This window comes from Salmo salar, chromosome ssa05 (assembly GCF_905237065.1).
Source record: "Salmo salar chromosome ssa05, Ssal_v3.1, whole genome shotgun sequence".
Taxonomy (NCBI): Eukaryota; Metazoa; Chordata; class Actinopteri; order Salmoniformes; family Salmonidae; genus Salmo; species Salmo salar.
Window position 1 is genome coordinate 81,392,275 of NC_059446.1, and position 26,857 is coordinate 81,419,131.

The 26,857-nt window shown below is 42.9% G+C and overlaps 2 protein-coding genes across 13 annotated transcripts in view; one reads left to right on the forward strand and one right to left on the reverse strand.

Moving 5' to 3' along the window:
- Positions 1–26,857, reverse strand: part of LOC106606028 (focal adhesion kinase 1) — a 135,559-nt gene that overhangs the window by 49,786 nt on the left and 58,916 nt on the right. For 9 of the 11 annotated variants that reach the window (XM_045719121.1, XM_045719123.1, XM_045719122.1 and 6 more), the window contains 7 exons: positions 10,389–10,529; positions 10,043–10,120; positions 9,743–9,850; positions 9,246–9,363; positions 7,653–7,695; positions 7,005–7,066; positions 566–622 (listed from right to left, as the gene is read on the reverse strand). In XM_045719121.1, coding sequence (XP_045575077.1) covers positions 566–622; positions 7,005–7,066; positions 7,653–7,695; positions 9,246–9,363; positions 9,743–9,850; positions 10,043–10,120; positions 10,389–10,529 — 607 coding nt within the window. Of the gene's footprint in view, positions 1–565; positions 623–798; positions 953–7,004; positions 7,067–7,652; positions 7,696–9,245; positions 9,364–9,742; positions 9,851–10,042; positions 10,121–10,388; positions 10,530–26,857 lie in introns of those variants that run through there. The other 2 variants (XM_045719124.1, XM_045719125.1) reach the window with 2 other exon arrangements.
- Positions 16,782–25,837, forward strand: LOC106595913 (cytochrome P450 2F3). Of its 2 annotated transcripts, none has more exons than XM_045719129.1 (2): positions 16,782–16,902; positions 21,101–25,837. In XM_045719129.1, the coding sequence occupies exon 2, from the start codon at positions 21,110–21,112 to the stop codon at positions 22,586–22,588; it is 1,479 nt and encodes a 492-aa protein (XP_045575085.1). In that variant the 5' UTR covers positions 16,782–16,902; positions 21,101–21,109; the 3' UTR covers positions 22,589–25,837. The 2 variants fall into 2 exon arrangements, with proteins under 2 accessions (XP_045575085.1, XP_045575086.1); XM_045719130.1 differs by having other exon boundaries at positions 16,890–17,027.

Here is a 26,857-nt window from a genome sequence, read left to right on the forward strand (position 1 = left end):
GATCGACAGATCCACCTCATGCACTCTGTGTTGGGCTTTCCCCATGTAAATATGATTATAGCTATTTGTGAACTACTCTCTATCAACAGTAATATTTACAATAAAGATTAACCTAAAATAATTGAGAAACATTATTGCCTCTGAATACTAGTTAAGTGAAGAATAATCTAAATAAAACTGCTACAAAATGGTAGCAAAAAACTGAACTCTAAAAATAAAAATGATGAACTGAAAGACGCCTAACACCAACTTGACCCCTGTAGCTTTGATGCTTTCAGAGAACTCCAGTCTCAATGACCCCAGGAAGGCAGAATGTGGTAACAACAACCAATCAGAAAGTGGGGCACACTTCTCCAAACTGGGTTAAAGCTGTACACTAGAGGCCACGATCAAAGGCACACGGGGTCTGGAGAAAACATCTGGTCTTTCAGGGGAGTGTGGTCTGCAGCTCACCACTAAGAGCCACTCTAAAACCCAGCACAGCTGCCTGTCGCTGCCTCCCTCCATCCTCCTCAGCACATGGTCCCTTGCTTACTCCCTGTGTGACAGATGCTACGGTACTCACTGGAGGGCATGGTGTAGGTATCCTCATCATCTATGATCTCCGCATAGTCGTCTGTCTCTGGGGGAAAAAGAGAGCGACACATGGTGAGCCCAACAGTTTGAGAGAGAGAGATAGAGAGGTGAGGACAATGAACAGCAGCATTCTGACTCTAAGCAGGATAGCCCAACATGACAGACAGGAGTTAGGCTAGGCTTTAATTTGTTTAACTACGTCTAGACTTGTACTTAACTTACCTTTAGTACAATAAAGTACCTTTACCAAAACCCCACCATTTCAAAGTTGTTAACCCTTAACAACAACCCCCCCTCCACACATATGACAAACAGCCCAGCTCTATGATGTGCCTCCCTGTGCGTTCTCCCACCATGTTCCTCAGGTCTGAGCTGTGCTCCAATAGCAGCAGTGGTATTTGAGTGAGGGGAGGAGGGGAGGAGGGATGAGGAGGAGTTTTTCCCCCCAGAGAAACTTCTTTAGGAAAAACAGATAGAGTCATGGGTAACTCCAGAGTCATTGGGTGAGCCTGTCTATCCTGACTGCTGTGATTTTAAGGAAGAAGCAAAAGTTTCCAGGAAAAGATAACCCACAGAGGAATGTTGAGACAGCCCTGCTTTTTGCAGCCTGAGATAAAGAAAAAAAGCTGCTGATAAGTCAAATGATTTGATTTGACTCAGGACTAGTGTTAAAAAGCTGTGAAATGCTATGATAGTGTGTCATTATTAATGAAGGAAAAAAAGACTCGAGACAAGGGTTACTCAAAAATGACTAGAACATTTAGGAAAATGGACAGACAGAGTGACAGAATAATATGACCCATTCTAACCATAATGAGGACACCACAGATCATTGTAGAAGCCCTATGTTTAATAACACATTAGGAACTGAGGAAAAGAAAGTTGATAAGAGGTTGAACTTTACCGTCCCCACTTAAATCCCCTGCAAATCCACGTAGGTAGTATGCACAGGTTAGAGAGAGAGGGAGAGCGAGAAAGAGAGCGAGAGAGGTGAAAAACACGGGTTAGGGCATGTTTACTGGCCCTCTTAGAGAAAGTTGACAGCAAAATAGCGAGTTTAAAGGTGAAAACCAAGTAGAAGCCACTTCTTATTATCTCTCAGGGGATTCCCCCAGACGTTGATAAGGGTGTTGATAGTAAGAGGCTTCCAAGTCAGTAACACACACACACACACACACACACACACACACACACACACACACACACACACACACACACACACACACACACACACACACACACACACACACACACACACACACACACACACACACACAAATGACAGAGAAACGAAAGGTTTAGGGGAAGTGTAACTTCTAAATGTAACTTCAGAGAGCATCTCAGTTAGTTGAACAACATTGGAATGGAAGTCCTGGTGCAGTTTTTGTGCTGAGCTGAATTATTTTGTTTCATCCTCTGCAGAGAGATTTCATTTTATCAGGGTCATACAAAGTCTGTAGAGAGATTTCATTTTATCAGGGTCATACAAAGTCTGTAAAGAGATTTCATTTTATCAGGGTCATACAAAGTCTGCAGTGAGATTACATTTTATCTTGTTCATAAAAAGTCTAAAGAGAGATTTCATTTTATCAGGGTCATTTTTATCAGGGTCATTCCAAGTCTGCAGAGAGATTTCATTTTATCAGGGTCATACAAAGTCCGCAGAGATATTTCATTTTATCAGGGTCATACAAAGTCTGCAGAGATATTTCATTTTATCAGGGTCATACAAAGTCTGTAGAGAGATTTCATTTTATCAGGGTCATACAAAGTCTGTAGAGAGATTTCATTTTATCAGGGTCATACAAAGTCTGTAGAGAGATTTCATTTTATCAGGGTCATACAAAGTCTGTAGAGAGATTTCATTTTATCAGGGTCATACAAAGTCTGCAGTGAGATTACATTTTATCCTGTTCATAAAAAGTCTAAAGAGAGATTTCATTTTATCAGGGTCATTTTTATCAGGGTCATTCCAAGTCTGCAGAGAGATTTCATTTTATCAGGGTCATACAAAGTCCGCAGAGATATTTCATTTTATCAGGGTCATACAAAGTCTGCAGAGATATTTCATTTTATCAGGGTCATACAAAGTCTGCAGAGAGATTTCATTTTATCAGGGTCATACAAAGTCTGCAGAGAGATTTCATTTTATCAGGGTCATACAAAGTCTGCAGAGAGATTTCATTTTATCAGGGTCATACAAAGTCTGCAGAGAGATTTCATTTTATCAGGGTCATACAAAGTCTGCAGAGAGATTTCATTTTATCAGGGTCATACAAAGTCTGTAGAGAGATTACATTTTATCAGGGTCATTTTTATCAGGGTCATTCCAAGTCTGCAGAGAGATTTCATTTTATCAGGGTCATACAAAGTCTGCAGAGAGATTTCATTTTATCAGGGTCATACAAAGTCCATGACCACTCAGAGAAGAGAGGAAAACAAACACTTCTAAGAGACGGAGCCAACGTTCATCTAAACATTCTGCATCAGAAATATATCTAAGAGACGGAGCCAACGTTCATCTAAACATTCTGCATCAGAACTATATCTAAGAGATGGAGCCAACGTTCATCTAAACATTCTGCATCAGAACTATATCTAAGAGACGGAGCCAACGTTCATCTAAACATTCTGCATCAGAACTATATCTAAGAGACGGAGCCAACGTTCATCTAAACATTCTGCATCAGAACTATATCTAAGAGACGGAGCCAACGTTCATCTAAACATTCTGCATCAGAACTATATCAACTGAACCTTACAACCGTATCGTGTTATAATGACAAGAGAATAAGAGAGTTATACAACATGACAATACATTCAACTACAGTGATGCCTGAGCCTATCTAGCATGGGTCTTCAGAACCTTATTCCCTATGTAGTGCACTACTTTCAACCAGGGTCCAAAGTAGTGCACTATATTGGGAATAGGGTGCCATTATATAGGGAATAGGGTGCCACAACAAGACTTCTCCCCAGTACCATCATGATCATATGGGGGGACTCGAGTTCCACACAAGCATCTCTCTATTTGTTCTGAGTGTGCTCTGTCAATGGGACCATATGCACACAGGCCTGTCTGTCCCCTGCTCTACCCTGCTCCACCCTGCTCCTCCCTGCTCCATCCACCCTCTCAATCAGCTCTTTATTTGACACTCACCCAGTAGTCATTAACATTCTACTGTGATACGGGCCAGAGACTGGGGGAAGAGCTCAGTGACATTTAAACTGGAGAGATAGGAAGGAGAGGACACACACACACACACACACACACACACACACACACACACACACACACACACACACACACACACACACACACACACACACACACACAGTCTTGCATAGCTACAGTTACCTTGTGGGGACACACAATTCAGTACCATTCAAAATCCTATTTTCCCTAACCCCTAACCCCTGGGGTGGCAGGTAGCCTAGTGGTTAGAGTGTTGGACTAGTAACTGAAAGGTTGCTGGATTGAATCCCTGAGCTGACAAGGTAAAAATCTGTAGTTCTGCTCCTGAACAAGGCAGTTCCCTGGTAGGCTGTCATTGTAAATAAGAATTTGTTCTTAACTGACTTGCCTAGTTAAATAAAATATATATATAACAATATTTATAATAATCCGTACCCTAACCTTAACCCAAAAACCAAGCTCCTAACCCTTAACGTAATTCTAACACTAAGTCTAATCTTAACCCTAAACCTCCTGGAAATAGCATTTGACCTTGTGGCGACTAACAAAATGCCCCCAGTTGTTCAAATGTTTGTTTGTTTACTATTAGTTAAATAGTTAAACACGTCCACACACACACACACACACACACACACACACACACACACACACACACACACACACACACACACACACACACACACACACACACACACACACACACACACACACACACAGGCCTGTGCCCACTGACACAGTGTTAAGTTGATAGATGAGGTGCTGTGGGGTGAGGATGTATTGCCAGAGCCAGACAGTACTTGGCTGGCTGGTGAAATGGAACCTTGGGTGTAATTTGTGCCATTGGCCTGGTCTGGTCCTGATGGTTGATTCATTGTGATGTTTTACAGAGCCGTCTGATAACAGACTGATGGTTGATTCATTGTGATGTTTTACAGAGCCGTCTGATAACAGACTGATGGTTGATTCATTGTGATGTTTTACAGAGCCGTCTGATAACAGACTGATGGTTGAGTCATAGTGATGTTTTACAGAGCCGTCTGATAACAGACTGATGGTTGATTCATTGTGATGTTTTACAGAGCCGTCTGATAACAGACTGATGGTTGATTCATTGTGATGTTTTACAGAGCCGTCTGATAACAGACTGATGGTTGATTCATAGTGATGTTTTACAGAGCCGTCTGATAACAGACTGATGGTTGATTCATTGTGATGTTTTACAGAGCCGTCTGATAACAGGCTGATGGTTGATTCATTGTGATGTTTTACAGAGCCGTCTGATAACAGACTGATGGTTGATTCATTGTGATGTTTTACAGAGCCGTCTGATAACAGACTGATGGTTGATTCATTGTGATGTTTTACAGAGCCGTCTGATAACAGGCTGATAGTTGAGTCATAGTGATGTTTTACAGAGCCGTCTGATAACAGACTGATGGTTGATTCATTGTGATGTTTTACAGAGCCGTCTGATAACAGGCTGATAGTTGAGTCATAGTGATGTTTTACAGAGCCGTCTGATAACAGACTGATGGTTGATTCATTGTGATGTTTTACAGAGCCGTCTGATAACAGGCTGATAGTTGATTCATTGTGATGTTTTACAGAGCCGTCTGATAACAGGCTGATGGTTGATTCATTGTGATGTTTTACAGAGCCGTCTGATAACAGACTGATGGTTGATTCATTGTGATGTTTTACAGAGCCGTCTGATAACAGACTGATGGTTGATTCATTGTGATGTTTTACAGAGCCGTCTGATAACAGACTGATGGTTGATTCATTGTGATGTTTTACAGAGCCGTCTGATAACAGACTGATGGTTGATTCATTGTGATGTTTTACAGAGCCGTCTGATAACAGACTGATGGTTGATTCATTGTGATGTTTTACAGAGCCGTCTGATAACAGACTGATGGTTGATTCATTGTGATGTTTTACAGAGCCGTCTGATAACAGACTGATGGTTGATTCATTGTGATGTTTTACAGAGCCGTCTGATAACAGACTGATGGTTGAGTCATAGTGATGTTTTACAGAGCCGTCTGATAACAGGCTGATGGTTGATTCATTGTGATGTTTTACAGGTGCCAATTAATTAAAACCCCCCAAAAAATGTGAACCTAAATCTAGGCCAGAATGCACCAGCATATCAGCTAGATAACCAACAAACAACATCACTCTTCTATGTTATGCCCTTACACAACCACAAAAAGACAATTCAGGAATGTTCTCTGGTCTGCCTCAACCGTGTTTGGTGGATGGGGTCACGTCTAAAAAAAACGTCTTGTTTCTTAACCAATGTACAAGCTCTGCTGTTGTGCCATGTTTGGGACACACCATGTTGTCTGCAGTTTACGTGCTTTCCTTCACACGTGTGACAGTAAACCTTCAACAAGGATAGAAAAAGCTCCTCCGGTAGTTCTGTCGTGGTGCAGCAGTCATAGAGCTGTGTCCCCAGCAGGGCACTCTAACGGGACAATGATTAGGGATATGTCTAAATGACACACTATCCCCTACTGTATATAGTGCACTACGTTTGACCGGATCCCTATGGGTAAAAAATAGTGCCCTATAAAGGGGATAGGATCCCATTTGGGACTCTAACTAGGCATCGCCAGATAGGACCAGAAGACTATAACATGTAATGTAACTAGCTTGTGGTGCCGTATGGTGCTTCAACAGCCCACTAGGATGTGGTGAACATTGTGTAGGAAGAGGGAGCAATATCTACTTTCACTATTCTACTCATACTATGTGTTCAACTCCACCGGTGCATCAGAGTGCTCATATCAAAGTACATGTCAGACATCTAGCTGACTGATGGGCTGTCAATCATCACAAGTATTCTACTGACATCTCTGCATCCTGTCTGTCACCACTGCATGCACTAATAAACCAGTGAATTATGGGATAGTTAACATGGCTGATACTGATTTCAGTAAAGGCTTCTGTGTGGAAAGCTGTTTCGTTATCATGGCAAAGCCCAACAAGACAATGTATCAACAGCTTCACAGTCCCAGTACAATACCAAACCTCATCTGACTCCAACCCTCATCTGACACCAAACCTCATCTGACCCCAAACCTCATCTGATCCCCAACCTCATCTGACCCCAAACCTCATCTGACACCAAACCTCATCTGATACTGAACCTCATCTGATACTGAACCTCATCTGACACTGAACCCAGGAGACGTGAAAAGAGAAAGAGAGAGTGAGAAGGTCCTACCTGAGACACATGCGACCCGTGTCCGGACCCCCCCATCCAGACGTTTCTCATGGTTGGAGACTCTGTGGAATAAAGGTTTGAACAGATGAATGCTGTACATTTCCCTGTGAAAGGATTGTTTCTCCAGTCACCAGACAACAGAACAGAAAGACAGACTGGCCTGTCCACACTGTGGCACTATGACTGGGCTCTGTTATAGACAGTCCCAGGACCATTCCATTCACTGGCAGGGCATGTTTGACAGGGGTGCTGCAGGGGGGATCCCGATAAGTAGGCCCTTCAGCACTTCCAAGAGGATATGGTTAAAGGGGGGTAGGGGGTCAGATGGGCGGGTCGGAGACAGGAACTCTAAACAGGGTCAGATAGATTCCTCATGATTCTGCCAAAAAGAAGCGGTAGGTGGGGAGCAAGGCTTGTGTTGGTTTTCAGAGCACCTGACTGAAACCTGATATGCTGCCTGGAAGAAACATTCCAGATGAGAGAGAGAGAGAGGAGAGATATAGAGAGGAGAGATATAGAGAGGAGAGCGATAGAGAGGAGCGAGATATAGAGGAGAGAGGAGAGAGAGGAGAGAGAGAGAGGAGAGAGAGTAGAGAGAGAGGAGAGATATAGAGTAGAGAGAGGAGAGAGAGAGAGACATGAACTTACTTTGGGGTGGACTTTGGGATGGAAGGTAGAGCTCTCTCTCCCTCTGTTGGTGATAGTCAGAGGCAGTTAGATGTAGGGTTAGCAGTAACGTTACAGTCCATAAACAGCATCCATCCTAATGCCCACATTCATCATTATTAATATCATTTAATAATATTAGACATCAAATATGTAACATTCTTTCATATATGAGCCTAAAGCAGAGAAGAGCCCCCAAAAGCCTATGCCTTGAATGGATACTTCTTTCTCCCTTGTGAATTCATTCATGTTTTAAAAAGACGGAATTCCTTGAGTGAAATGAATAGTCGTGAAAGCTGTTTCCAGGCAATTAGATTTTTTGCGTTCAGCTTTCCAAATGACTGGAGAAATGGAGTGGAGAAATGAAATGGCAGTCCCTCAACAGCTCTATAACTCCCTCTCATAAAGCCATGTGTTTATTACTGGGCTGACTTCCTGGAAAAACATGATGCTATTACAACATTAATACCACATCTATAATCTCAAATGAAAATCGATTACAAAACATATGAAGTCGTGGATGAATGTGGGCTAACTTACTGAAGAATGTGTTTGTTTCATATGATTATGTTTTACTTTTTGGGTTTTGGGTTTGCTTTTTGTGTATTGTGTAATTGATGTGAATATAGACATGTATTGTGTAATTGTTGTGTATATAAATGTGTATTTTGTAATTGATGTGTATATAGATGTGTATTGTGTAATTGATGTGTATATAGATGTGCATTGTGTAATTGATGTGTATATAGATGTGTATTGTGTAATTGATGTGTATATAGATGTGTATTGTGTAATTGATGTGTATACAGATGTGTATTGTGTAATTAATGTGTATATAGATGTATATTGTGTAATTGATGTGTATATAAATGTGTATTGTGTAATTTATGTGTATATAAATGTGTATTGTGTAATTGATGTGTATATAAATGTGTATTGTGTAATTGATGTGTATATAGATGTGTATTGTGTAACTGATGTGTATATAGATGTGTATTGTGTAATTGATGTGTGAATAGACGTGTATTGTGTAGTTGATGTGTGTATAGACGTGCATGGTGTAATTGATGTGTATATAGATGTGTATTGTGTAACTGATGTGTATATAGATGTGTATTGTGTAATTGATGTGTGAATAGACGTGTATTGTGTAGTTGATGTGTGTATAGACGTGCATGGTGTAATTGTTATTTATTGATGTGTTTGACAGGTCGTTATTGTAAATAAGAATGTGTTCTTCATAGACATACCTGTATAAATAAAGGTCAAATAAATCCTATTACATCTATCAATCTGTGACACTACAATCCAGCCTCAGTGCAGTGGAGTCTGGAGCTCTTTCCACCACTTCTCTAACACAGTCAAGTCCATTGTCCACAGTACACAACACAGCAGCATGGCTGTCAGTCTGAACTTCCACTACATAGAGGAAAAGGGGAATGTCTGCTCACTGTTTTTCAGACATTCCCTCTTTCTCTGTTTCGGCCTTGTTTTTATCCAGATCCTGTTGTTATTGTGGGTGTGTGTAAAACCCCTCCACTCAGTGTAAAGGTGTCAGGAGCAGTGTTAGCGTACCCTTTTGAACACGGACGATGAAGGACTGGGAGACTCCGTTGACCAGGCGACAGTATCCGTCTATCAGGTCAGCCATGTTCTCTGCCGTGTTCAGAGACGCTGTGGTCACCGTCAGAGGCTGCAGACACACACAGACAGACACAGTCAAACAGACACAGTCAGACAGTCAGTCAGACAGTCAACAACGAGGCTTCATCAGCAGGGCTACCTCCTCCAGCTGAGACCTCCAGTTAGGACAAAGCACAGCACATCAAAGGAGAGAAGTGAGAGGACGAACACACACACACACACACACACACACACACACACACACACACACACACACACACACACACACACACACACACACACACACACCATCAAAGAACCCATGCAGGGAGGAGTATGTTTTGCTAGTATCAGGGGTGCTGGAAATAACTTCACTGGGGCCACTGCAGGGCATGTTACTGAATTCATACACACACGCTCACACACACACACACAGACACACACTGTACCTCAGGGGCTCCAGCCACATTGAGCAGCAGCATCCCCTGGCGCACCTTGTCCTCTGTGCTGGAGTACTGGATGGTCTGTACCTGGGTGAAGTTGGCCAGATGTGTCGGCTGAACACACGGACAGAACAGAAAGCACAGAATGAAACATCCATGGTGGTAGTCATCTTCCTGGCTAGCCTGAACGTCACTGAACGACTGAATAAGACCTGAATTGGGTAGGAAATGCAATTCTACAAAATGTACAGAAGAATGTGAATAAAAGGTGAATAAAGAAAGCCTTGATAACTCAGCAGTACTCACAGTCGATCCTTTGTCTGTCAGGTAGCTGATGCCCTCCTCAGGTCCAATGGCAAGCTCCACAGAGATAATCCAACTGGACTAGAAGACAGACAGAGAGATGGACATAGAGACAGGCAGGACAGACAGACAGACAGAGAGAGAGAGAGAGAGAGAGAGAGATGGACAGACAGACAGATGAAAGAAGCAACAGTGTTTGTCATGCCCAGCAGGTGTCACTGTGAAACACATCATGAAGGCTACTGAGCTGAGCTCTTCCTGTCTGGAACCCTGCCAGCCAGGGTTTCCCTGAGGACAGCCAACCGTTATCACAGTGGGATAGTGAAATGTCTATCACTAGCCTACTTACCCCAAGGGCACATTTAAAACATTCCTTGTCGAATCTGTAAATGGGAGACAAGATCTCAAAGAACTTGTGAATGCTCTGTTCATCGTTTAGGTTGGCAAATTGTTTGAAGGTCTGCTGAATCAGTTTCCTTAGTGGTTTAGCCTTAGAGAGTAGAGAGAGAGAGAGAGATACAAAGGGTAAGGACTCCTACATGTCTTGGCAGAAGAAAGTTACTAACAACAAATAAAGACTGAGGGTATGAAAAAGTGAACATCCTTATCAATTATAAGGCTACACCTACAAATAGTGATTACCAAAAAATCATCAACAGAACTAAATGATCATACAGTATGTGCTTGGATTGACTCTCAACATAAAGTCAACTGTAAACATTACTATTCCTTAGAAGAGTCATTCATCAGCATCCTATCAGATGACTCATAGACACATCCACACCAGGAGCCTCTGACACCACAGCCCAATAATGAGTCATGACAATAAGATCAGCTGCATCCTGTGAAAGCAGAAACTCTATCTGTCTCTGCCACCCTCTCCTCCCATCACTCCCACTAATTACAAGCATTTCAAAGAAAAATGCCAAACAAATCACAAATCTATGCTTTGAAATTCAAAAAGTGCAAAAGACAAATTGCTGAATCTAATCTGATTTTCTAGGATGATGACACCTCATTTCATCCTTGAAAGCATTTACATGAATCTGAAATGGGTAAAAAAAACAAGATGTTCTAATTATGCAAATATTAACTTGGCGGAGCATCAATTATGAACCGCCTAATTGGATAACAACAATCAAGGTAATTAGTCACATGATGGGCTCTGGGATCCTATACGAGTGCTCTCCTGTGCACATCTCAACACAACAAATTCATCTCTGTCAGTCTGCTCAATTAGTGTACAAAGCCTACTGAGTGAACCATCCATTTTCAGTTGCGTCTCGGTATCGTTCATGGTGTTTCATAATTCAAAGCCTGATACCAGTTAGTCTCAGTTGCAATGTCTTACACATACAGATGTAGGATCTACATTTGACCAGTATTGCCGAAGCAAAATAATCCTGCAGCAACAGGATTTGAACGTTTAGTCCACAATGTTGCATGATCGGTGGTAAGGCTTTTAGCTGGCCCAAATTAGGCTACATGAAATGTGCAACACTGTTAATATAAACGTGTGTTTTCAGAATTGACCGATTTCCCCAAAACGTACATAAAAACTTAATCTACTTCTCTGCTATTTAAATCTGAAATCAGAATCGAAATATATTCTACCAACCAAATTATAGCACTGGGGGAGGCATACAGCTCACCCCGACTCATTAAACTAACCCGCTATAACAACTAACTAACCAAATTATAGCACTGGGGGAGGCATACAGCACAACTAACTAACCAAATTATAGCACTGGGGGAGGCATACAGCTCACCCCGACTCATTACACTAACCCGCTATAACAACTAACTAACCAAATTATAGCACTGGGGGAGGCATACAGCTCACCCCGACTCATTAAACTAACCCGCTATAACAACTAACTAACCAAATTATAGCACTGGGGGAGGCATACAGCTCACCCCGACTCATTAAACTAACCCGCTATAACAACTAACTAACCAAATTATAGCACTGGGGGAGGCATACAGCTCACCCCGACTCATTAAACTAACCCGCTATAACAACTAACTAACCAAATTCTAGCACTGGGGGAGGCATACAGCTCACCCCGACTCATTAAACTAACCCGCTATAACAACTAACTAACCAAATTATAGCACTGGGGGAGGCATACAGCTCACCCCGACTCATTAAACTAACCCGCTATAACAACTAACTAACCAAATTATAGCACTGGGGGAGGCATACAGCTCACCCCGACTCATTAAACTAACCCGCTATAACAACTAACTAACCAAATTATAGCACTGGGGGAGGCATACAGCTCACCCCGACTCATTAAACTAACCCGCTATAACAGCTAACTAACCAAATTATAGCACTGGGGGAGGCATACAGCTCACCCCGACTCATTAAACTAACCCGCTATAACAGCTAACTAACCAAATTATAGCACTGGGGGAGGCATACAGCTCACCCCGACTCATTAAACTAACCCGCTATAACAGCTAACTAACCAAATTATAGCACTGGGGGAGGCATACAGCTCACCCCGACTCATTAAACTAACCCGCTATAACAGCTAACTAACCAAATTATAGCACTGGGGAGGCATACAGCTCACCCCGACTCATTAAACTAACCCGCTATAACAGCTAACTAACCAAATTATAGCACTGGGGGAGGCATACAGCTCACCCCGACTCATTAAACTAACCCGCTATAACAGCTAACTAACCAAATTATAGCACTGGGGGAGGCATACAGCTCACCCCGACTCATTAAACTAACCCGCTATAACAACTAACTAACCAAATTATAGCACTGGGGGAGGCATACAGCTCACCCCGACTCATTAAACTAACCCGCTATAACAACTAACTAACCAAATTATAGCACTGGGGGAGGCATACAGCTCACCCCGACTCATTAAACTAACCCGCTATAACAACTAACTAACCAAATTATAGCACTGGGGGAGGCATACAGCTCACCCCGACTCATTAAACTAACCCGCTATAACAACTAACTAACCAAATTCTAGCACTGGGGGAGGCATACAGCTCACCCCGACTCATTAAACTAACCCGCTATAACAACTAACTAACCAAATTCTAGCACTGGGGGAGGCATACAGCTCACCCCGACTCATTAAACTAACCCGCTATAACAACTAACTAACCAAATTATAGCACTGGGGGAGGCATACAGCTCACCCCGACTCATTAAACTAACCCGCTATAACAACTAACTAACCAAATTATAGCACTGGGGGAGGCATACAGCTCACCCCGACTCATTAAACTAACCCGCTATAACAACTAACTAACCAAATTATAGCACTGGGGGAGGCATACAGCTCACCCCGACTCATTAAACTAACCCACTATAACAACTAATTAACCAAATTATAGCACTGGGGGAGGCATACAGCTCACCCCAACTCATTAAACTAACCCGCTATAACAACTAACTAACCAAATTAGCGACCTCATTTACTATAGCTAACCCATGGCCTACCTATCTAAAACATCCACTTTTACTACTGCAATGTGCTGCTACCAGTACTTCTGGGCTACTTACCACTACTACCACCTAGTCTCCCACTGAAGGTTACTATCTACCATGTATAAAACAGTCCCTCCCTCTACTACACCAGCCTACATTCTTCAACAGCAACACACTTTTAAACTTCTTCCACTAGATGCACCATCATATTTCTTTCCCCAAATAATAAGCTAAAAGTCCTATTTAGTAGAAGTATTAGTCAGAGTGTAGTTATTTGTGATGAAAGGTGGTCTAACTGCCCCACACTCCAAAGGAATAAGGTTTATATAGTAATCAGACCTGATATTTTATTAGAATTAACTTTGACTATATGTCACTGCTTCTCTTAAGAACAACGTTTTAAACTTCTTTGACTACAACAAATGTTTCTTCACGGAAAATTACCATCTAGTTTCTCTTATGTTTTTATTTTCAAATTTAAAGTGCATCGTTGGGAACGAGCTTGTTAGTAAGCATTTTACTGTAAGGTCTACACCTGTTGTATTCAGCGCATGTGACTAATACTATTTGATGTGATTTGATTTAAAGTCACAATGCTCTATTACAGGGACAGGCAACTTTCATTAGGGTGGGGGACACAAAAAATCGGAACTCATCATGAAGGGCCCCAGTGGCTCACGGGTCTGCGTACCCTCATCCATACAAACACATGCAGTCAGAGCCGGCCCTAGACTTTTGGGGGCCCTAAGTGACATTTTTAAGCTTTAGAGTGGTCGGTAATTCGACCATGATTACTACAAGTTTAGATAGCTGGTTAGACTAACTTACCAATCTAAAAAGGTTAGGGGACATGGGCTAATTGAGTGACTGTCAGTGACTGACATAACAAGAGAATAACTGCTGATGCACAACCACATTTAGAAATAGCACCTTGTTTTCTCAACTATTCTAACTCTCAACAGTAAATTAAGACCCAGATTTATTTTCTTATTTTGTTTTGTAAAATTGATCCGCGGGCCTACAAAAGCTTCCTAAGACCAACTGACCAGCGTTTTGCAAAGAGCAAGACACACAAACAGCACAGAACAGAAAACATGTCGATTCATATTCATATTAATGAGTGTTGCACCTATTTCTCAATGCCAGAAACACATTTAATAGTAACTTAGAGCACCAAAAGAAAACATTCCAAATTACAAACTCTTAAATCAATTTGAATAATATTGCAATGTTGTTCTAAAAGTTGGGCTTGAGGTTTTCTCCAAATCAGCTAAATCTTCTGAAACAACCCAATAACGCCCTACAGTCAGCGTCACACGGTGGGGAAATACAAAGCCAAGCTCAGCCTTCGTGTCCTCCTGGGTCACACGGTGGGGAAATACAAAGCCAAGCTTAGCCTTCGTGTCCTCCTCGGTTACACGGTGGGGAAATACAAAGCCAAGCTCAGCCTTCGTGTCGGTCCTCGTGGATTTGTTCGTAGGTGTAAAGACAGTAACAGTATCAAGCTAGCAATTGCATTTTTACTCATCATCTTCTTTTTGATCAACCTTTTAGTGTTTAGTGAAGTTTATAGTTTGGTGAAGTTTTTTGCACGCAATGAAAAACGTCCTAATATGTTGGATACATTTGTGAGAATAAGGCGGGCGAATTGGGCATCTACTTGTCAATCAGCAATCTGAGGGGCAAATTTCATCCCTGAGAATTTCCACGGCTAACAACAATGGAAGGAGGACTTAAGCAAGAAGTTGCTTCTCAAAGTGGATTCTGTCCATAGCATCAACGTGGCTTCTAAAGCGTCTCAAACAGCCAGCAGCATGGAGTATTATCACGGTCTTCAGTGAGCATGGAAGTGAACCGGGTAAGAGGTATGATCTGGCCATAGCATCAACGTGGCTTCTAAAGCGTCTCAAACAGCCAGCCGCATGGAGTATTATCACGGTCTTCAGTGAGCATGGAAGTGAACCGGGTAAGGGGTATGATCTGGCCATAGCATCAACGTGGCTTCTAAAGCGTCTCAAACAGCCAGCAGCATGGAGTATTATCACGGTCTTCAGTGAGCATGGAAGTGAACCGGATAAGGGGTATGATCTGGCCATAGCATCAACGTGGCTTCTAAAGCGTCTCAAACAGCCAGCAGCATGGAGTATTATCACGGTCTTCAGTGAGCATGGAAGTGAACCGAGTAAGGGGTATGATCTGGCCATAGCATCAACGTGGCTTCTAAAGCATCTCAAACAGCCAGCAGCATGGAGTATTATCACGGTCTTCAGTGAGCATGGAAGTGAACCGAGTAAGGGGTATGATCGTTGTATGTCTGGAACTTTCTCACACATCATTATTCATGATTCATTCATGATTATCCATAATCATGGTAGTTTCCACATTCACGTAGAAGTGTTTAGAAACATATTCTATTCTTATTTACAATAAAAGTATTTACAATACTATTCATTTCTATTGGGCACAAAATGATCTGAAACACAACCAAAGCAAATTGTGAAAGGATCCAACACGTTTGTAGAGTCACAAGCTTGATGTAGTCATTGCTTGCTAGGAATATGGGAACAAATACACAACTTTTGACTACTTTAATACACTTATAAATACATTTGTCCAAACACTTTTGCTTCCCTAAAATGGGTGGGCTATGTACAAAAAGTGCTGTAATTTCTAAACAGTTCATCTGATATGGATGAATACCCTAAAGATGACAGTCTGCACTTTAACCTTATAGACATTGTATCATTTCAAATCCAAAGTTCTGGAGAACAGAACCAAAACAACAAACAATGTGTCACTGTCCAAATACTTTTGGACCTCACTGTCCAGTAACGAAGTCATCCTGAATACATCTGACCTGTCTTCCACCCTGGTCATAGGCCTATAGCCATGTCAAAATACACATAATTGTAGGAAATTAGGTTTAAAACAGTAAACATTTCCTGGGGGAAATGTGTTTAATAAAAAATACAATCAAAAGTTTTAAAACCTAGACAGACACAGTATTAGTATTAGTATTAGTCCTTTCCGCTCCTGGTGATTTCTGCACTGTCATCTGCTTTGTTAATGTTGGCCTCAGATTCTAAAAGCAGGAAGGGATTGGGGTGAAGGTGCAATCTGTGTAAAGTATGTCAGCACGACTCAGCAGCCAATCACATAATCCGTTGTTCACTTCTGTTCCAGTACAGTAAGTTCTAACACACACCCTTATCTCTGCAAACATCACACACACACACACACACACACACACACACACACACACACACACACACACACACACACACACACACACACACACACACACACACACACACACACACACACACACACACACAGTCAGGCAGGCAACAGAGACAGACAACAACACAGAGAGAAGGAAAACACTAAAGATAGATAGGTGGGTTAACCTTTGTTGTTATTCTTTCTTCTTTAAGTATGTAAACACGGTTATGTGAGCTATTGGCTCACTTCAATATAGAATCCTTCCGTGCCGCAGGATACATTCCGAGTAAGGATTTTCAGGTTAGTTGTCACGTCCTGACCAGTAAAGGGGTTATTTGTTCTTATAGTTTGGTCAGGACGTGGCAGGGGGTATATGTTTTATGTGGTTCAGGGTGTGTTTGTGTATATGTTCATGTAGAGGGGGTATTTGGTTTATATGGTTCGGGGTGGTTGTGTATGTAGAGGGGTATTTGATTTATTAGTCCAGGGTTTTGGTTATTGTTCTATGTTAGTTTATTTTTATGTTCAGTCTAGTCGTTTGTATGTAACCGATGTGAAATGGCTAGTTAGTTAGCGGTGGTGCGCGCTAATAGCGTTTCAATCAGTGACGTCACTCGCTCTGAGACTTGAAGTAGGGTTTCCCCTTGCGTTGCAAGGGCCGCGGCTTTTGTGGCGCGATGGGTAACGATGCTTCGTGGGGTGTTAGTTGTTGATGTGTGCAAGGGTCCCTGGTTCGAGCCCAGGTTGGGGCGAAGAGAGGGACGGAACCTACACTGTTACATGTATTTCTATGTTTAGCTAATTGGTGTTGGGGCCTTCAGTTGGAGGCAGCTGTCTATCGTTGCCTCTGATTGAAGGTCCTATAAATAGGAGTGGTTTGTCATGGGATTTTGTGGAAGATTGTTTCTTGTTTTGCTGTATGCCTGACGAGACTGTCTAGTTCGTTTGTTTTTTGTATACGGTGTTTGTGTTTTTCCTTTTTCACTAATAAAAAGAAGCTGAGTATACATTTTCCTGCTACGTTTTGGTCTACACCCTACGACACCCGTGACATTAGTCCAGGGGCCAATTCCAATTTAATTAGAAATTCCATTTCAATTCTTGAATTCACTCATGAAGTGGAGAATTTTTTTCAAATTCAATTTTTGTATTTTTTTTCTTTTCAGTTATGGAATTTGTATTGAATTGAAATTAGACAGTTTGGATTTTTTAATTTTGGAATTGAATTATAATTCCAAAAACATTTAATCTTTGGAATGTAATATTTTCACATTTCCCAGTTAATGGAAATAATGCACATAGTATCAAACTGTTCTGTAGGATTTGTATAAAATAATCTAGGCTATTTTTTTCTATGTAGAACCTAAAAGGGTTCTCCGGTTGTCCCCATAGGAGAACCCTGTGAAGAACCCTTTTTGGTTACAGGTATAACTATTTTGGGTTCCATGTAGAACCCTGGGGAAAGGGTTCTACATGGAACCCAACAGGGTTCTTCACAGGGTTCTCCTATGGGGACAACCGGAGAACCATTTCAGGTTCTACATAGAAAAAAAGGTGCTAAGAGTGTATTCCTATATTTCCAGTATAGCTACTGTAGGCTGTCTGAACAGTGACATGATGAGCTTGAAAGCCTGAGGGAATTACATTTGAATTTGTGGAATTGTTGTGGATAATATTGAATTGGGAATTCAATTCTTGGAATTTACCAAACATAGGAATTTTGAGGAATTTAATTATCTCCAAATGAAAAAACTGACCTGAATTTTGAATTGAATTAAATGTAATTTACAGGGAGAGAGAATTGAATTAGAATGTAATTTGTAGAATTGACCACAACCATGGTACTGCGGCTGCCCCCCTTAAATAGCTGCCGTCGCACTACTTCCACCTCATGTCCTTTTTCGAAACGCTGTAGATCACCGACAAAAAGGATTGGAGTAATCCAATACCTCCCATAACCATGGTTACATACTGTACGTAGCCTTTGTTATGTAGCACTATATTGGATCACTCCAATATGATATCACAGTACCAGATTAATCAGTGAACTAGTCTTTGGTCAGACAAAGAGCAAAGTCCAGTCCGGACTGAGCTCAGAGCAGTCCTGTTTGCTGTGTCCCTCCGCCCCTTCCCAGGGAAGCAGATACAACACGAAGAACAGCCCTCCCGACCACATAGGTGGGGTGAACATGTGCTAGACAGCATCCAACTGGCCGAGGCGCAAACGTCTGAGAGGGGAACTCCTTTGAGCAGGACCCACGAGGTAGTAACTCCTCCAAAAGAATGCGCCACCACAGCAAAAGGCAAAGGCCTGCAGGCCAGCCGAAATGCTGCAGTAACAACATGAGAGTCTGTTTGGATAGGCCCTGGCCCAGAACTCTCTCACCCTAGCAAACGAAATCCGATAACACCTTTTGCATTGGCTGTGTCTGTGAAAATAAGTGTCCATTGCCCCAGCCGAGCACAACACACTGGGGGAGGCCCCTAGTTAACCAGCAACAGCGCAAGAAGCGTATGTGGACAACTGTAATGGCCGGTTCACACGTCACTCAGACAGAACCCTTGTCCAGAATGAGGGGTTAGGATGGAGGTCGACACTCCTTTCATCTGAACCCATTCAGAAATATTCAGTCAACCAGGGCTTCAACACCAGAAGACCCTGAGACATAGGCACCAGAACTGATACGGTACCGGCAACGGAATTGGAGTTCGTAGCCCTCCAGCAATGTCTTCAGTACCCATGGGAGCTCCACCTGCCTCTCTCCGTTTGCTCTTTGGGACTGTGAGAGGCTGCCAAGGCCGGCGGCAAGCACGTCAAATCAAATGAAAGTGTATTGGCTGCGTACATAGTTTAGAAGATGTTATAGCGGGTGCAGAAAAATGCTGTAGGACAGGGAGAAAGCACATGAAGACTCAATTAGCCTAGCTATCTGGCTAGCTAACTTAGCTAGCTATCTTAGCCAACTAGCTTCTCAAGGTTTGATGCAGTCAAGACAGGTACTACGTAATCATATTGCATGATAAACAACCTAGCTATGACAAGCTAGAAGTCAGTCTACTAGCGCAAGTCAGTTCGGTTGGTTGCTGCCTCTCCCCCCTCCTTCTTGCTCCTGTTTCACTTTCTCACAGTACACTCACCACAAGGGCCCTCCTCTTCCTCGCAAGGCCCCTCCTCCTCCTGCTCTGCCTCACACTATATCAGCTCTGGTGAATAAAGTAGCTTACAGATGGACTTTTCTGCTGCTTCCCTCACTCTGATCCAACCACGTCTATACGGAACTGGTCGTCCTCGGGTCCTTTCGGAACGGGTCTCTTGTCTACATAAAAAAAATGTATTTATGCATATTTGGCCGGGTGGGAAAGCCCAAGGTCATTTTGGAATGGGTCCAACCTTTCAGACCTCTACTTGAGGCCCAACATAACAATCCCTGTCACAAAAGACAATGCCAGGAACATTGTGAATGATGTCACAGAAACTGGACTTGGGCCAAAAATAGGATGCTTTTTAAAAAATGTATTTATTAACTGCTAAAATTAACTACAGTAACGGTTGGAATTAAATTTTTCCGCTGTATCATACCCAAAACCAAACCGTGACTCCAAAACCGCAATATGTACTGAATCGTGGGTTTAGCGAACCGTTACACCCCTAGTAAATAATGTATATTAGCTATGTCAAGAGTCCAGTATATAAATACGCGGTGTGTATAAACACTAACAAAAAAATGCAATGTACAGTAGTAATTATATTAGAATAATAACATGTCAAAAGTCCAGTGTATAAATACACAGTGTGAAAAACAGTATAAAAGGAAGTGTCCAGTGTTTAATGTCTCTATGCATGGGACGGCAGATTGGCTGTGTGTGTTTCAGATTGACTGCTGGGCTCCGCCTTCTGAGACACAGGCCGCTGCCTGTGGGTAGAGACACCTTGCCTTTCTCACAGCGAAACACCATACTGGACATGGTAGTTTCTCTCTGTGTAACACCAGCAGTGTAATAGAGCTGTATGTGAGTTTCTAAGGGAAAAGAGGATGGGGGTTGGAGGGGGACAACAGAGCACCCAGATGGAGAGGCTAGCTAGCTGCTCCAAGCTATTGAATAGCTGTGGGTATACGTCTGCCCTATACACTAAGATACAGCTCTTACCTAGCGAATCCTCTCAGGAATGCGCAGAGAAAGAGAAGAGGTGGAAGTAGTGCCGCTGCAGCTATTTAAGGGGGGGGCAGCCGCAGCATAACCCGGTACACAGGACTAATCAGAAAATCCTTACTCTGAATGTATCCTGCCGCGCGGAAGGATACCATATTGGAGTGATAAAATATAGTACTGCATAAGAAGAACAATAACAAGAGACGTTGTTTGTTTTGCAGGCTGGAACAATGGAGATGTGTAGTAGCGTGGTGTTGGGAGGCCTGGTGTTGTTGCTTCTACTGTGGTTGTTCAGGCTGAGGAGACAGAGACATGTCCATCTACCCCCAGGACCCTGCGCCCTGCCGCTGCTAGGCAACCTGCATCAGATTGACAAACAGGCCCCCTTCAAGACCCTCACCAAGTGGAGTGGTGTGTATGGGCCAGTGATGACAGTGTATCTTGGGCCCCAGCGAGCCGTGGTGCTGGTGGGGTACGAGGCAGTCAAGGAGGCTCTGGTGGACCAGGCTGAGGATTTCACAGGACGCGCTCCTGTCCCCTTCCTGGTCCTAGTTACCAGGGGATACGGCCTGGCCATCAGTAATGGGGAGCGTTGGCGCCAGCTGCGTCGTTTCACCCTGACCACGCTGAGAGACTTTGGGATGGGCCGTAAGAGGATGGAGGAGTGGATACAGGAGGAGAGCCAACACCTCATAGACAGTCTAGACGCCACTAAAGCCGTGCCTTTCGATCCTCATCCATTCCTGAGTCGCACCGTGTCCAACGTCATCTGCTCCCTGGTGTTCGGCCAGCGCTTCGGTTATGACGATGACAACTTCCTGCATTTGCTCAACATCCTCTCAGCTGTACTGCGCTTTGGAAGCAGCCCCTGCGAACAGCTGTACAACATCTTCCCCTGGCTGATGGAACGCCTGCCTGGTCGGCAGCAAGTCGTGTTCGGCCAGATGGACGAGCTGAGAGGCTTTGTGATGAAAAAGATCCACGAGCACCAGGAGACCATTGACCCAGGCAACCCTAGAGACTTCACAGACTGCTTCCTCACCAGACTCAAGCAGGAGAAGGATGTGTCCTCCTCTGAGTTCCATTACGAGAACCTGGTGTCCACAGTGTTGGACCTCTTCCTTGCAGGAACAGAGACCACCAGCACCACTCTCAGATACGCCTTCATGCTGCTCCTCAAATACCCCGACATTCAGGAGCACGTTCAGCAGGAGATCGACACAGTGATTGGCCGACAGCGCGTCCCTCAGATGGAGGACAGGAAGTCCCTCCCCTTCACAGAAGCCGTCATCCACGAGGTGCAGCGCTTCCTGGACATCGTCCCATTGAACCTCCCGCACTATGCCACCAAGAATATCTCATTCAGAGGGTACACTATCCCTCAGGGCACCGTGATCCTTCCCATGCTGCACTCTGTTCTGAGAGACCAGAACCACTGGGCCACGCCCACAACCTTCAATCCCAATCACTTCCTTGATCAGAACGGAAACTTCCAGACGAACCCCGCCTTCTTGGCTTTCTCTGCAGGTAAGCGTGCCTGTGTGGGAGAGTCTCTGGCTCGTATGGAGATCTTTCTGTTCCTGGTGTCTCTGCTGCAACATTTCTCCTTCTCCTGCCCTGGAGGACCTGACAGCATTGACCTCAGCCCAGAGTTCAGCAGTTTCACTAATGTGCCGCGTCACTATCAGCTCATCGCTACCCCCCGCTGACCAGGAGGGGAATTGCAGCTGAACCACAGGAGGAGCACTCAGGAGTAGCACTCAGGAGGAGGAGGAGTAGAGATGAGGAAGGGAGGAGGGACAGCACAGGAGGTTGGTTGCCATGTGTCTGATGCCATTCCATAAGCTTGTTCCAGCCATTATTAATATGAGCCGTTCTCCCCTCAGCAGCCTCCACTGAGGGACAGGTGTCTGTTTTTTGTTTTGTTTTTCATGACAATGTGATGCTGTGTGATGTGTGTCCTTTAACAACGAATGCTTGGAGTTTTTTCTGGTCAGTATAGGTGGATCAGGAGAAACTCAGGGTCCTGGGAGTGAGGAGCGGGAAGGAGATATGCTGGGTGTACCAGACAGTAATGTAATGTACGCTGAGGATTCAGGCACGTGTAATTGGAGGCTGTCAGTTAGGGCGTCCATTTTTCAGGTTGGCTGTCAGTTAGGGGGTCTAGGTACCAGTGTATCTTTCATTTTATCAGTGTCTTTGTGTCTCAGCAACTAAGTCAATGTGTTTGAGGCAGCACTGCCGCAAAAAAATATGGCTCTTAGATGGCAATCACCTCACTCTCTACCAACTCACCAGTGGATACAGTTACTGTTAGAAGTTATAGCATCATTAGACTTATCGACAGAGAGATTGAATGATCCTAGTCAATAGTGCTGAGCGATTAGCGCTTTTTGAGGTCAGTTCGGTTTCGGTTCCATCATTTTTTTTTTTAAATCACGGTAAAAAAATAACATTAAATGCACTATGCATTATGCAGGTTGAATGCTGTAACACAGAATAAAACAATTAATAAAAGTCCCATGATGGTAGTGACTGCCCATTACTGCTGATCATTTATTAACCATAATTTATTCACATTACTTTACTTCAATAAAATATTTCAGTTGTTGTGTATATTATATTTGTTTTATTTGATGACTTTATTATTTAATTCCAATTCACCAACTCATCTGTACAGAGCTGCTGCCTATGCTGTCTGACAAAATCACTATTTTAGTAGTTCTTCAAAGTAAATAAGGCATACTTTTATGACTGCTGAACACCAACGATCAATCACTTAGATCATGTATTTTCAGGTAGAGATACAGTATATGTATCAAGATGGCTGGATGTCCTTTGAGTGGTGGACCATTCTTGATACACAGGGGAAACTGTGAGCGTGAAAAACCCAGCAGCTTTGCAGTTCTTGACACAAACTGATGCGCCGGGCACCTATTATCCTACCCCGTTCAAAGGCACTTAAATATTTTGTCTTGCCTAGGGCTGTGGCGGTCATGAAATTCTGTCAGCTGGTTATTGTCATGCAAAAGACCGCCGGTCTCACGGTAGTTGACAGTTCATTAACATAAACAAGCTGATGTGTGCCTTTGGAGCATCTAAATGTAAAAATACTAATAAATCAATCTATTATACACCATCACAATAAATCCATGATTTATTTTAGTCAGGTCTAATGAAACATTATGATCTGAGTAAAAAGTATTTCAGAAGAACAGAATATGAGTTGGTCTACTGTATGTTATCTGGCTATGCTCCATACCAGACTGTAGGCTTGTTCATTTAGTAGACAACATATGCTTATAAGTCCCATGCCATTATTTTATATATGATTTAATAGTTAGAAGAATATAATTGAACTTAGCTGAATAACACAGAAAGGATATTTTTCCCATTCTGGAGCAAGTGCGCATATGAAGTGGCTATGTTGAGTGTAAAAGTGATCATTTGAAACAGGTCCTATACACTAGATTTAGAGTTACTTGGCAACTTTAGTCGGGAACGATACAAAACTAGAATGTCTTAGAAATCAAAACATATATTGGCTGCATGATGTGACTATAGGCTATTGATGATCTGAGAAAGTCAAAAAAATAAAGCATGTGCTCCAATCCTTACCTCAGTCTGCACAGCTGTTCTCTCATCAAGTCATCATATTTTCACCCAGCAGACTATTCTCAATTGAATCTTGTCTTTACTAATATGTCAAATTAGTTTAGATTTAGAATGTCCCATTATCAAATGGGCAGGAACAGGAACAGGGGAAAAAAGACATGTAATCCGTATGCACTCCAATAGCGAATGGAGGCCGCGCACTCGCGACGGTCAGTCTTTCAATGATGCCGGAAAACCTACTTGTGTTTATAGCAGAGCTGTGCTTCATATGAGCAACTGTGAAATAAATATAACAACACTTACTTCACTCCACACATCAACTACTGTTTGAGGAGCATGTAGCCTCCCGCTGTGCTACAGGTGATATTCTGCCCAAACTCTGTATGCCATGGCCTCTCTAACCCTGTTCCTGCAGCTACTCAGTGCTTACATTTGGAAACCTAGTGAAAACTCTTCAGGAACATTGATAGTAACATGTTTTTGCAACAAAACACATTTCACTAAATTGTTGACAGCCCCTCTGCATGCTTGAGAAAGGAAAGGAGAGAGAGGAGGAGATGGAAAGCACGGTGGTGAGATATTCTGTATAGCTAAAGGTAATGTGTCACCCATTTAATTATGATTTTTTTTTTAAATCACTATTATTAGGCTATTCCAAATCATACAAAAATTCACTATAATCAATGAACCAACAGCATCACTTAGGGCTTATACGTTCTCTACCAGACTCATGGATAGAAATGTTGGAGTATAGCATAAGGTAACCAGTACATACAGTATGCATAATAATACAGGCCACACTCAAAGACCATTACTCAAATGTGTTTAATTTTGGAGAATAGGCTAGCCCATTTATATACCAAAGATCTTAAATCAGTTTTGTTTTATGTTTTTCTGCCATGTGTAATATGCGGTAGTCTGTGTATTGTATAACAGCACAATCATAATTTTAATTCAGTGTTTTCTTCAGGCTTGGGGTCATAAACCTCAGATTCAGTGTCACGTCCTGACCATAGTGAGTGTTATTTTCTATGGTAGATTAGGTCAGGGCGTGACAGGGGGTGTTTGTCTGGTTTTTGTATGTCTATGTTTTGGTTCTAGGTTTGTATTTCTATGTTGGTGTTATTTGGCATGACCTCCAATTAGAGGCAGCAGGTTGTCGTTGTCTCTAATTGGAGGTCCTATTTAAGTTTAGGTTTGTCCCACAGGTGTTTGTGGGTGATTGTTCTTCGTGAGGTTTATGTTCCTCCAGCGTCACGGTTTGTTGTTTTGTATTTACTTAAAGTGTTAATTGTTGCATTCGGTTTCACTGATTTAAATAAAACATGTGGAACTACGAAAAAGCTGCATCTTGGTCCGCTCCTTCAAACAGCTGTGACGTTCAGATTATGCATATGCAGATTATGCTCTAATTAATCATCACCTTAAAAAGTATTGTACATTTCATTGCATTAGGCTTTGAAACAACATCCACAACGACCATGTTTTACACTCAGTTTCAACCTGCTTTTGCACTTCTTTCTTCAAATTGATGATCATGATGCTGTTATGATCATCAGTGTTTGATGTGAATTTCCATTGCATTTGCATTGATGTCAGAGTGGTTAGAGGGACAGTAGAGCCCTGAGGGACAGACCATTAGGACTTGACGGAGGGACATTTGAGCCCTGTTTCCAGACCATTAGGACCTGATGGAGGGACAATACAGCCCTGAGTACCAGGCCATTAGGATCTGATGGAGGGACAGTAGGGCACTGAGTACCAGGCCATTAGGACCTGCTGGAGGGACAATAGAGCCCTGAGCACCAGGCCATTAGGACCTGATGGAGGGACAATAGAGCCCTGAGTACCAGGCCATTAGGACCTGATGGAGGGATTATAGAGCCCTGAGTACCAGGCCATTAGGATCTGATGGAGGGACAATAGAGCCCTGAGCACCAGGCCATTAGGACCTGATGGAGGGACAATAGAGCCCTGAGCACCAGGCCATTAGGACCTGATGGAGGGACAATAGAGCCCTGAGTACCAGGCCATTAGGACCTGATGGAGGGACAATAGAGCCCTGAGTACCAGGCCATTAGGAACTGATGGAGGGACAATAGAGCCCTGAGTACCAGGCCATTAGGACCTGATGTAGGGACAGTAGAGCCCTGAGTACCAGACCATTAGAATCTGATGGAGGGACAGTAGAGCCCTGAGTACCAGGCCATTAGGATCTGATGGACAGTAGAGCCCTGAGTACCAGGCCATTAGGACCTGATGGAGGGACAATAGAGCCCTGAGAACCAGGCCATTAGGACCTGATGGAGGGACAATAGAGCCCTGAGTACCAGGCCATTAGGACCTGATGGAGGGACAATAGA

Excerpts from the sequence above, each read along its gene's own strand:
- LOC106595913 (XM_045719129.1), top strand. The coding sequence starts at position 21,110 with ATGGAGATGTGTAGTAGCGTGGTGTTGGGAGGCCTGGTGTTGTTGCTT.